Genomic DNA, 13,840 nt, shown 5'->3' with positions numbered 1-13,840 from the left:
GTGAATCGAAAGAAGTACGCGGCGAACAAGCAACGTTCGTCGTTCCTTTAACGCGGAATCGTCGTTACGATACATAATTCCCGCGTTAATTGGCTCATTATTTAAGCGACACTTGTTTCCTCTCCCACAAACGTATCTTCCTCTTTGTTAGCGCAACGATATCGCTACCATAAAGTGCTCTTTCTGCTCTTTGTTCGCCCATAATGAATGAAACGGCGAACGGAAGCGAAAACGACTCTAACGAGCATGGCCGCTATTTAACAGAGAGGAGAAAGAACGAGCAAGATACGTGAGAATGAAGAGGAAACTGGTCGTTCGAGCACTTAATTAATCTTTTGTATGCGTAATTAACACACGGTGCCATAAGTAACGTAGCGTCGTCGTGCGCGAAACACGTTTCATATTTTAATGATTCGCGGCGGCGGTTATCGTTAACAACAAGTTAGTTTCTTTCTGACGAAAGAAAGAGAGAAAAGGGGAAAAATGAGATAGCAAGGAGGGACGAGCGAGAAAGAGACAAAGAGAAACGGCGTACAAGTTACACCGGATCGATCCCTACTATACACTCGACTATTGCATCGCTTGATTATTGATTTATGTTAATCTTATCGACTATTATACTTTGTAGTTTGTACTTGGTTTTCATTATTCCTGAGAAAAGGACACCGTGGAGTACGAGTTGTGTCGTCTCGATCAACGACACCGAACCCGTTTCGAATTTTTTTTTATTCTGATCTCTGTTTAACTATCGTCTGTGTTTTCCCATCTTTTTTATTTTTTTTATTTTTTTTTTACTACAATTTGTTTCTTTTCTTTTCTTGCCATCGTCGTTTTCTTTAGAATACGTCGGACCGTACACCGATCATCGACGCCTCTAGGACGTTTGATTCTATCGCAAAATACCGTTTTCTTTTTCCTTTTAAATTGTGTCATCTTTTATGTACAGAGATTTATTTTAAGCTTCTATTTATTTCTTTTTTTTCTCTCTTTTGCTTTCTTCTGCACCCTGTATATCTTGTGTGAGGTAGCATTTGTACTAGTGTGTATGACGAAGTATTGTGTTCCGTTACTGTGATGAACGGCAGAGCTTGCATCGGCGAACCGATCACGGAAGGATTCGATTACTTAGTGGCAGTGATGAGTTTCACCAGTCTTTTCATCCTTTCTGCTATTAACACTCGTACATAACAAGCATTCGGACCTATTTCCTACGTATCATTTGTAAATATTTGCATTTATATCGTTCTTATCTATTCTCTGCGTTTAAGTCGTTCTTATATCATCTCTGAACGATTAAGAAACATATAAAGTCGGCTGCAAACACAGCAGTCTGTAGTAAAACAATCTCAACAACTCTGTAACTATAATATTAACTATTGCGAGCTATTTGGTATAAAGTACGATCACATGGAACAGTCGGTGAACAATCAGTTCTTCTGCAATTCCAGATAAAGGAAAGAGGATTCACGAGGATCACATGAAACGGGACAAGTATAGTTAAAGTAATGGGCGATCGATCTCCCTGAAACTGATATGTAATGGGTATTTAAACTTCCGGCACGTTCGCTGCTTAAAGTAAACGTGTCCTCCTTCCTTTCCTGCGTATCACAGAAATATCGATATCTCGTCGAGTGGATAATGCGTCTCGTTGCATAGATTAAACTTCGTCGATTCTTCTTGTAACATAGCTATCGTGTAACATGATGTTTCATTATTATTAGATTTGGTGCAAACGAACCAGGTGACGTCGTTGCGATTTTGTAATGTAATAGCGATGCAAAAATAGAAAAAGAAAAAATACGGTAGTTTCATATTCTTAATAGCAGAGCAGGGACAATCGGTCTATTGCATCATTCAGAAATAAAAACCTGACGAATCGTATAGCATTGCTTGAAAATCGCAATGACGTTGCTTCGCTCAATTTCACCAGATCTCGAAGAAAGATGAAATGTTAAAAACTGTATATCGACGACTTTTATCGATCAACGATCAACCACGATCCATCGAACAGGATTATACGCCTCCTCATCCAATCTGTATACAACATTCAGCATAATAAACGGCGAGATCGAGAAATGCAGTGTTATCAGCTTAATTAAATCGCGTTCATCGAACCCTTGATCGGTCTACCGATGCCCGTCTCTCTAGCCGTCCAAATTCAACTATATTATATAAAACCCATCATCATCATCATCATCATCATCATCTTTATCGTCGTCGTCATCGTCGATCAGTATCGTAATTGTGATCGTTTCTTTTAATACATTGTGTATAGTAAGTTTACAAAAATCTGCGATCGTCATCTGTTTCATCATCGCGTTTTTCCATCGATTACTTCATTTATACCCCTTAACGCATTATAGTTTACTTTGTACTATAAGTCGCGACCGCTCAAACGTTTATCCCCGTTCGAGGATCGCACGCCGCCGAAATCGAAGCCCCGCTGCGCGACAATATAAGCCCTACAGTTTTACAATATTATAATCGTAATTGTAATAATCGTCAATCGATTAATTCGATCTTGCCGCCAAAAGAAAAAGAAGATGTAGGTTCGTTACGTAATGTACGTTCCTTACGTTCTTATTAATGTTATGTTTTTTTTTTTATACTTTTTCGTCACGTTTAAATATGCTTATGCGTGCGTGATACATGTACTATGCAATCATTATCAACTATGGTATAGTACTATTACTGTATTTTTTTTCTTTTTTCTTTTTTATACTATACAACGATCAAACGGTATAGTATAAGTAGACAGTGCACGCGCAGCTCAGGTGCAGCGACAACATCGACCCTTATCCTCCTTCGTTTTTCACCGCGAGCATGCAACAATCTCCGCCGATCCTTAATTATTTTCCACGGTGACAGCCTCTCCGTCGTCACCCTTTCATCCCCCCAGCCCTTGTTTTTCGTTCGCCTCTGCCAATGTTCTTATTCTACCCTCGACAACTGTACCTGCCTACCCACGCGATCTCAGTTGCCAAACATCAGTGACGAAGGATTACCATCTCCTTTCTTACTCATATATTTTTTTCATTTTACGTTTTTTAAATCGTGGAAAGCCCGTTTACACCGCGAGTCTCGGTCGCGGGTGTCGAGCGTCCTTTAAACGCGGTTTATTCCTAGTTCCTTTACTTTTCGCCGATTTCGTACCGATTTTTTAGCGACCCCTACCGATTATCATCCTAATTTTCTGTCCTTCCTTGAAAGTCAAGTGTCTTTCATCGAACTGTCTGCTGTCTAACGCCTTTCTACCCCTTTTTAAGTCACTATCCTTGTTTTTCTAATTTCTTTTTCTTCCTTCTCCGCGACGCCCGTGATTCACGCGGGAAATTCGAAACGATTCGGTCGACCCGCGGTGTAAAGCTCGCCTCGCCAAGCTGTGTCACACACGACATCTATTAAAGGATTTTCAATCCGTAAAACACATATTATAGAAACAACATGCAACATTTTATCCTACGCCGTGATACAATAATGGTACATACGTGTGCGTACGCTGGCGCGTGGCTTCGCAACGTGGATATATGCACGCTAAGCGTACGCACGATACCGCGCCCCTCCTATATGCGTGTGCCTATGTGTGTTTGTGCTTGTATACACGTGTTCGTGTGTGCGTGTGTATGTGTTTCCAATCACACTGGGATACGGTCAGGCAGCGCGGAACTTTACGCGGGAAAACGGGACGTTGAAAACTACTCTTGTGAATCGTGAGTTGATTTCAAGTAACATTTCCAATATAATTTCGTGATCTTCGAAACGATCCAGAAACTTCGTTATCGAAAATAATATTAGAAAGGTAAAAAACACGTGTAAAAATAAATTTCAAAATATGCGACTTTTGAATCTCGTTTCTTTTTCCTTGAGATTGAAAAGCTTTTTGCTTGTGAAAGAAATTGTGACAAAGGACATTTGCAAAGCGATCGAGTACGAAACGGAAAAGAAGAAGCAATTCGAACACAGGAGAACTGTAGATATGGAAAAGAATTCTACGCGATTCATAATTCGACGAATAGCAAAACACGAGTGTAAGTTTAGTCTGGTTTCAGACCCAGCGATCTTTCATTTTCGTTTCCATCCCCTGCCCAAACACGATCGATTGCTCGTCACTCGTTACTTGATTCATCAACTTCGTATATATACACCTGTATATACATTGTACACGCGTGTTTTTACGTATGCAAATTCGTAACAGCTAACGACGAAGCAACTAAAAAGAACATGGCTTTTTAGCCCCAAACCTCTTAAACATTCGCAACTGCGAACGTAAACGCATTATCCTAAACGCCCGAATTTTCGTTATGAACGTCACCCCAAAATTACCTAAAAGAGAACGAAAACAAAGAAAAATAATAGGGAACGATATTAGATGAAATAAAAATGAAAGGAAACGCTTAAGAAAAGTGTAAACTTAATACTAAAGTTTGTACGATCTTAACATTACTTCCGATCTTTCGTTTCGTTTGTTTCTGCTTGGCAGAGTAGCCGAGAAAAGTTAAAAAAAAAAAAAGAAAAAGAAAGAAAAAGAAGAAGAAGAAAAGAAAAGAAAACGTGTATACATCTTTTCGGCTTAATTTAAAAGAAAACAAAAGAAGAGACAAAGGAAATAAAATTTAACCAAAGTACGTATGCGTACCAAAATTATTTACACTCGTGATCATATATGCAAATCGATCATTTTGCGACGTATCCCGTGTACGTTCTGTGTGTTTTTCTGTTTCGTACATAAACGTGTATGTACGTGCAGTGTAGATGTGTGTGCGCGTGTGTGTATGTTCCTATCACATACGTAAACGACACATAACACTTTTGAATAATACCCCTTCCCGCAGCGTCTTCGTTTTTTTGCTTTTTGTTTTCAGGCCCTCTCGTCCACCCTCTATGACTAATTTTCACGTCGTCTAAAATGTTTTTATAGCCCCATCCTCGAGAAATTCACCCTTTAGTCAGCCCTAAAAGAACATCGGTTATCACCCTCGCGTCCGGATCTAAATAATTTGCCCTCGTAAAAATGTCTCGTATGGTTTTTCCTTTTCAATCCCCATTTTTGTTCCTTTCATTCGTCAGCTTTCGAGTTTCTTTCCTAGAATGTTCTTCGTCCATTCTTTTTTTTTTTATTTTTTATTTATTTTTTTTTTTTGTTATCAACCCCTTCGAGGTAATCGGAAAACATGATCCGCGAAATTCGTCGACGAAACAAGCACTCATGCACTCGAAACACTTTTCGCTGATTTGATATTTTCACTTGGATTTTCTCCATTTTAGACCCATTTGTTGAAAACCTCTTCGCTCTCGCCAATTAAACCTGTGCACTGCACACTCGCGATATCTTTTTTCAGTTCACATATTTTTCATTTTGTTCATGATGAAACAATACTTTCGTTTGTTTCCTTTGTTTCTCACCTGATTTCGTTCTTCTTTCTTTTTTTTTTTTTTCGTATTTCTCTGACTGAAAAATCGTGATCGGTCCGAGGAACCAGACTTCGCTTGCCAAACGATGAAATCGCCGCGTTTCTTTATTTGTAAATTGTCACGCAGTCTCTCGCGCTCACGCACGCACACACACGCGCGTACTCACATTCACGTGTCTCACTGTGCTTATATAGTGGAAAGTTATTAGATAATGGTAAGTTATTACATATACAGTTGTGTACGTATGCGATAATGTAACTTCGTAAAAAAACGGATCTACTATATAATCGTATGTAGAGCTTATATATCACGTGTGCTTGCGATCCTTGAAGCTTTTCGTCTATCAGAAATTCCTTTGCTAATACGGCACTTGCGTTAAACTAATGTCTATAAAATGAAATTGTTTGAAAGTTCGAAGGAGACGTCGTTTGTACGATCTGTAAATGGTAGAACGAAAACGATCTTCCACAAATTCTACGAACGATTACAACGCGAAGATCGCACGAAGAAAATGTGATAAGTTCGTCTTTTTTAAGTTTCTGATTCGCAAAATATTTTCTCTGATGATATAATTATAAATGAATATAATCTTTCTAAGGTAAGTAATAAATCCTTTTGTATGAAACCAAATGTATAACTAATGTCGCAGCACTGAACGCTGTTTTTTCAAATATCATAATATAATGATACATATTGAATTCGAAAAACCAAATATACAACAATTTCGATAATATTGAGATTAGTTATTAGAAAATTGTTTCGTTGAAAAACAGAAAATATAACTCATTATATTCTTCGTATGTGTTGAATGACAGCAAGTTTGGAAAATAAATATTAATATTGCATGGAATTTCGATGAAGAGCTTCAAGATTCACGCTCGTACCCTGTATCTCAGGGTATAACAGCAGGAGAATAATCCCGACATTAACCGGACGAGTAGTGGCGGCTGTACGGAATGTACAGATGTTATTCTATCAGTGGTCTCTCAGTGTTCCCTGTGTTTTGTATGCATTCTTATAAAAAACGATGAGGTAGTACTGTCATACGTATCGTCATTTGGCAGAATACGCGAACGATCCGGTTCGCGATTTGATATCGTATTTAAGAAAATAAGAAAAACGTAACAAAAAAAAAAAGAGAGAATTATGCAGAGAATGTAGAAACGTAAAAAGAACACATGCAACGCGAACAAGAAAATACGGGAAAGAACGAGACAACGAAAACGGAAACGAAACAAATAGTTTCCTTTTACTAATATATTCTAAATCTTTTACGACCATTTAAATACTAAATAATCCCCTATTAACTATTGTCTTTGATATCTTAAGAAGATAGGCGTATCGTTGTGAGATAACTCTCGTTAAACTCTGATTTTCCTCTGTAACGTAACAAACAAATAAAAATAGGAGGAAAAGAGATGAGCGAGAGAAAAGACAAGATACTGACGGATATGAAGAAAACGATGATAAACGAATAATAATAATAATAATAAAAAAGGAGAAAAAAAACGGCTGGGAGTTTGTAATAGTGGAGAAAGAATAAAAAGAGAGAAGATAGAAGTCTGTAATATAAACGTGTGAAATACTGCAACAAGTAATATTGTGGTGCTATCCTGACTAGGAGTATCTATATATCTATTTATAGGTTAAATTGTTAATAATAAACTATTGCATTGATCACATTCTATACAACCGGTATCTAAGCAATTATTCCCTATGCTTTCTTGTTCGTCCTGGTCTATTGGTTTCATAATTATATCACCTATTATATATTATCCTCGACTATTGCTTCGGACAAAAGTCCGCTATTTAAACATTGTAAACAGGTAACAAAGTGGTAGTGATTGTTCTTCGTGACGTACAACGCGTCACGTTTGAGATCTTTCCAAGCGAATGCGATTGCTTCGTGATTCTTCATCGATCAGGTAAATATAAACGTACTCGCTAAAAAATCTTGGATCTCGTATTATAATACGTAGCACGTGGAACGCCCTGATTTTTCACCAGGAAACTCCTGTTCGTGTATAATAACGATTAAGAACAGGCGTCCCTTGGTTATATATACAGTGCGTTTAGAGAGATATAAAAAAACAACGTTCTTACAAAAAGGAAAGATCAGTTCTTCTCTATGTACCTTAACGATTATTGCTTATTTTCTCGCGCGATACGAACCTCCGCTTTGCACGCATTCACCAAGAAGAATCTACACACGTGGCCTACATGATATATTTAATAATATGGTAACTCGACAACCTGTCCATTCTTTATCATTGTAGTTAATAATCTCATAAATTCTTTATAAAACGACGGTATATCTATATAAAAAGAAGAGAAGAAAAACATAAAAGTGGAGAAGATGGTATGCGTCAGTGTCGGTTTTACAAGAAAAATCTGCATCACTCTATCTCTCTTTTCCGGATATGTGTGCTTTTTTCACGGATCAAGTGTATGTCGTCCGTCGTCTCTATGTTACCGTCTCGTGTGTGGAGATGCGTAAAAAAATAATAGAAATTCGATTACCTATCCTGAGTAGAAAAATGTATGATCGAGAAAATGCGATTTAATTTCTGTTTCCTTTCTTTGTGTTCTCAGTTTGTTTGGCACTAACGCGTACGTGTTTAAGTTGTAAAGTGTTGAATTATGTTCTGATATCACCCGTGTCTTGACCCTAGGCTCTCGACATCAACAGCAATAATAGTACCAGTGTTATTTCTCCGCGGTAGAATCGGTAAAAGTATCAATATATAACAGCGTTTCAATGCATTGTGATTTGGTAATCAGTTCGATAATTCTTAATAATCCATCGGTAACATGATCGTAACTATCGAATAAAATAAAGTAGCGGCAGTAAGTAGACGCTTCATTCATTTAAACCTATTTCTCGTAACAGCGCTTGCACCGTTTTCATTTATATGTTCGGTATATTTATATTTATACTATATATATTAATCGGTATTCGTACGACTCCTTAAAACGATCCTGATCGTTCACGCGAGGAGTCGTCGAAAAATTATGGTGAAGAATTGTATAAATACATATATATGTATATGTAAACCACAAAGCAGAAGGGCGAAAAAGATAATAAAATAAATCGAGAACTACTGGCTTACGGTAGTACGATTCACCTGAGATATGCGTCTTTTTTTTCTTCATTTTCCTCGTAATCTACTCGCTTAATCTCTCTTGACATTGTGAATCTGCGTTTCAACATGCTTTCAACTATTCGCGTCTTTTCTTCGGTTTCGATCTTTCGGCGTTACGCTTGTCTCTTACTTCCCTATCTTTTATCGCGCTCTTTTAAAAACTGTTTTTCTTCAGCTTTCTCTTTTATAGTTAATAACTCTTACTCGACGTTGCACTTTTATTGACTAGTTTTGTGATTATCCAGCGTTATTTCGCGAGCGTGTCCGAGGCGCGACGAGCTTTCATCTCCCTCAATCCCACCCCTAATCATCCCACTCGTACCTTTGTGCGAGCTACGCGAGCAATCGGACGTCGACGTTTTTCCAAGCTTCACTCTTCTACCTTCCTCTATCTTCCTGTATCTTCCTTTGCCTTCTTTCATCTTCCCTCTCTTCCAATGCTAACCTCTTTTATGATCCGATTAGTGCGACAATTTTTTCTACTACATCTGGTCAACAACCTCTGTCGCATCCAAGTTCACGCCACGTCCATCCTCCACAATTTATCCCAGGAAACGCAATTCGTATCCGCAAAAGCGTACCAAGCGTACCAAGCGTACCAAGAGCGTGCAATCGTTAGAGCAACGTGAATCTTCAAAGTGGTGGTAATCCAAAACACGAAGAATCTTTTGAAAGTCCAGCATCCATTGAGCCTTCGAGTATGTGTCAGTGATTGTTTGATGCGATCAAATAAGTCGAACGCCACGTCTAACCATCTTCATAAGCGGTAAATTTATCTAATTCTTCAGCTCGATTCTCTGTGTTCCGGCGGTTGCTCTTTCGTAGTGACGCTCTCGAGACGCTTTCGGCCGGTGAATCGCTCAGCCGAAAACACGACTGGTGTAATTGACAACTATTAGAATCGCCGAGACGAGACACAGCGGGACAGTTCCTTTGTCGACTTCGCTGTCAAAGCGTCGGTTGACTTCCGGCGCAACGCTGTCAATCGCAGCGTGGCGATTTCGCGGAGGAAATGTTTAGTCCCGAGCGTCACTCGGATGCTACATGGGATGGGGATGGCGTTGACCGACGTTGGTCGAGGGAAAAGGTGGACAGACCTTCACCCTCGTTGCTTCTTCCTCGTTCCACCATTCGTGGTATTTCCGTTTCGTGCCACTCGCAGGTAACTCGAGTAGCCACAGGGCTGTCTTCGATGTCATCGCGACGATGACAGCGACAACCACGATGACAACGACGAAGACGACGACGACGATGACGATGATGACAACGAGGACGCCGTTACTGCGGCACCGTGTCTGACATCGAGTGGTTTGTTTGAAAGGACTTCAGATTCAGTTCGGCCTTGTGCTCCCGTGCGATGTGCCGTCTGACGGTGTTGTTCCGCGTGAACGTCCGCGAGCAGAACGGACACGGCACCCTGATACCCTGGTGACGCTGCCGTATGTGGGCTCGCAGATTCGTCTCGTAGCCGTACAGTTTGTCGCAGTATGGACACTTCAGTTTCTTGCCTGCAATCACGTATATTGATAGTGTTATTAGTGCGTTCATTTGAGAAAACGTATTTTTTTAAACAATTCTTTTATCATATAGTGAAAACATCAGCTTCTTGACTGATACAAGGGAAATAGGTATTGTTATTTGGTAGCTTTTACTTCTATTTAATTTTGTTAAATTAATTTAGTAATTTTGTTATTTGTTATTGGTTGATTGTAGTGTAAGTTGATTCGGACAAGGAAATTTATCTAACCCATTTCTATATTTCTTTCAGCAATTCTTTCATTTTCTGGTATTATCGTTTGCAGTATTAATGAGTTGTTCTGAGGAAAGATATTTAGGTGGTTTTCTAAACTCATGATGAGCTCGTATGTCTATGTTTTATTTAACCCTGTGGCAATTGTTTGAATGGGTCTATCATTTTTGTTATATTTTTCGTAAGGATAGACACACACGATAAATTTTATTTTTAAATTTATCACTTTTTCAGTTTCAATCGTTTTATTTGTTTTACGGAGATTACGGCAAATAAAATTTAACTTCCATCGGCAAAGACGCCGAGGAACGCGTGAAGATTCCCATTCGTCACGATCGAATTGAGAGCAACATTTACAGACCTTACCATTTTCCCTAGGCTATGTGAAACCAGTCGTTAAATATTAGAAACTACCGTGAACACGAATATTCCGTGCTTTTATTTCCGTGCTATTCCGTTTCCTTGAGAATTTTGTGTTCATAAAAGCCTATCGATTATGTCTCTTCCGACGGAATCATGTGAAGAAATGAATTATCGTTAGTAATAGCCATGTTTTTACAATTATTCAGAGTATTCCCAGAACAGAATTTTGTAGAATGAATAGTAGCCGATCTAAGTGGAAGAACTATGGTTTTAAACCTTCCTCGAGGCCTACTTTTATGGAATCTGAATAATTTCCGGTTTATTCTGACCATCTAATTTGGTAGATGCGCACGTAGAACGGTGGCTGAGATTTTTGGAAACAAGTATTTTTCTTAGAAGACATACTTTTTGAGAAGAATATTGCACTTCTTTAATATAGAAAATTTCTTTATATAAATATTGCAAGGAGATCTTTAACGAGTATCTTCTTAACGAGCAATCTTTAATTAGCATTCACGGAATTCATTGTATTCAGCACAGTCGCAACAGTCCTCGTATAATGTAGCATTGTCTACTTACCTACCCTTGAACTGCTATTTTTCGCTTATGTTATCGTCTGATTAAATAATAATGACTCAATGCATGTCTAATAACGCAAAGTAGATTAGATTAAACCCGGTTTGTATCGAACCTCGTGTTTTTAAGATTTCATAAGAAAAATCATAATAAAATGCGTTTACTTATACTTCAACTTCTGACTTATATTGAACAATAAAAGAAAGTCTCTTTGTCGAAGTGCAATATAACGTAAAATTTCGTACGCATTTACACTCTTTACAGATTCCAAAATATTTTTCCACGTTGTAGCAAACAATTCGTAAAGCAAATGTTTCTTATGTATAAATAATATATAAATCTATGAATAATTCATGAAACAGAGCTTCTCATAATACGCTCAAATCCTTCGGTTTTGCAAAATCTAAAAGTCATTCATATATGCATTCTATAAATTGTACAGTAAGAAAATGTCATACGTAAACTCCCCACCTAACCTCACGAAAAGCAAAATGCCAACGAAACAGGAAAAATTCCTAGTGACGTAAAATAATGCTCGCACGAACAATTTCAATTTTTCCCAAACAATCTTACTTTTTTGACATCGAAATTTCGAGCTAAAGAAATACGGAAATTTCGCAAAAACTTTCCATTCCCAGAAGCATCGCGAACTGTAAAAAATGTCCCCGGTCGAAGTGCACGCGCGCGTTCATCGCGAGTGGCGGCGCGTGCACGCGTCTAGTAGCGCGGCTCGTTCTTCTTTTCGGCGGATAGCAGGTTAAAAATAAAGACGGGCCATCCTAGAAAAAGTAAACGGGGCCGCGGGGCTCGATCTTCGTGCAGCTGACTATGAAATTCACGAAGGATCGCTGCCCGAAGACAAAGGCGAACCAAACGTTCTCCGCATGGAATTGACTACGAGTGGGGATTAGAAAAATGCGTGCGGGCCGAGGACAGAAGCCAATGGTGTTAAAAAAGAAGGGTGAACGGTCCTTTGACTGACAGAGAAGAGAACGTAAGAGTAGCAAAGAAGATCCTGAAAGATAGCTGCAGAAAGAACGAAGAAGAAGAATTTAATCCGCCTTTTGGGCTATTTTAGATACAATCGTGTTTGTCTATTAAAAGATTTGTTAAGCATTTCTGAGTTTTCTGAGTCACATTCGATATTTTGTCGTGACTAGTTTACGTTTAATTACAGTTTTATTTTTTGTCATTTATAATGGATCTTTGGTCATATATTTCCATTGATTTATATATTTTGATACAAAATATTAATCTGTATCATATGTTAAAAAAAAAGATCATTTTCAAATCGAGCTGGAATGTACAGCTACAAAAAGGGAAATAAAACTTAAATTTGAGGAAGCTATGAAGGAACATCAGAAAACTTAATTCAGTGGATCTTGTCCTCGTAATAATTTCTTTAGAAAGAAATTATGACATTAATCATGACAGCAAATGTTACGCGTGTAGCTTCATATATCAGTAACAACGATATATTTTCAAATATCTTATCATAATCTTTCTTCTCAAAATATTAAGCCTTTTAATCTGAAACCAAACCATTAAAATTGCAACACGAAAATTCGACAACCAGAGAACAGAGATAAAAGAGAAAAATCTAAAATGGGTAGAAAACAAGACGAAAGTACCTAAATGTAGTTGGCAGAAGATGACTGAAGAGAGCGATAGAGACGAGCAAAAATTAAAAGGGAAGAGGACGACGTGGAAACGGAAGACAAAAGAAAAGAGGAGAAAAAGAGAAAGATGAAATGAGAGGCAGGTATATGTATAGAGGAAGAGCCCGCGGGGTAAATACGCCCCTGAGACACGCAGAAACGAAAAACGGCGATGCCGGTGTTTAAGAAGCGAGAACGATCGCTTCCGCGAAAGGCTACGCCATCTGCCTTGCCTGGAAATTTGCGGATTTCGCGTGTATCGACGATTATTACAGGACATCCTCTGGTTCGGTTCCTCCACCCTCGAAAATTGATCGAGATGGAACCTACAGCGTTTAACCTGCCGGCAAACAGGACCTCCTGGCGTGTTTTCGTGCTTAGCCGACCGATCAAATTGCAGAGAATCCAGATAGAATAAGTACTGTTGCTTGCAGTTGACAGATCTCTCGTGCTACAGCTGCGCATTTCGAAACCGCGTTTTAACGTCTCCTTCGTCTTTTTCTCGTATCTCCTTCCCGAAGGATTTCACGCTTGACCAAGAGTTACTTAAAAAGTTTTCGATCGAGACGTCGTTTCGTCTCGTTTCGTTCGCCTCCCTTCGACTCTGTTACGTGCCAAGATTGTAATGGGTTGTGTAAAACGGTTGCATTTTCTATTATGTAAAATCATTAGGTGAAAGCGAGGCAATCGAAAAGTTTTTTCAAATCATCGTCGAGTCGTTCAGTAGAATATCTATCGATTGGATTCTGTTGATTCAGTCGTGGAGATTGTGATATCGGTGGAAGTTTTTATATCGATGTTAGTGGTTAGACTGTTCTATGTTAATGAGTTTCTCTGAGTAGTCAATATTATTCTTTGTTCGTTCTGGATTGTTGAAAACATAAGAGCTTGTGCTATTTGTGTTAACTGTTTCACTAGATCGTAGAGATCGTAGAAAA

At 38.6% G+C, this 13,840-nt stretch overlaps 1 protein-coding gene across 4 annotated transcripts in view; it reads right to left on the bottom strand.

The window, feature by feature from the left end:
- Window positions 1-767: 767 nt before the first annotated feature.
- Window positions 768-13,840, bottom strand: part of chinmo (Chronologically inappropriate morphogenesis) — a 72,183-nt gene continuing 59,110 nt past the window's right edge. For all 4 annotated transcript variants that reach the window (XM_069132242.1, XM_069132243.1, XM_069132241.1 and 1 more), the window contains exon 7: window positions 768-10,063. In XM_069132242.1, the coding sequence (XP_068988343.1) occupies window positions 9,834-10,063 (230 nt within the window). In that variant the 3' untranslated portion in view covers window positions 768-9,833. The remainder of the gene's footprint in view (window positions 10,064-13,840) is intronic.

The sequence above is a fragment of the Bombus flavifrons genome, chromosome 2 (genome assembly GCF_040668555.2).
Source record: "Bombus flavifrons isolate JBK064 chromosome 2, iyBomFlav1_principal, whole genome shotgun sequence".
In the NCBI taxonomy this organism is placed as follows: domain Eukaryota; kingdom Metazoa; phylum Arthropoda; class Insecta; order Hymenoptera; family Apidae; genus Bombus; species Bombus flavifrons.
The sequence above is the reverse complement of the archived record's forward strand: the minus strand, read 5'-3'. Positions and strand labels throughout refer to the sequence as shown.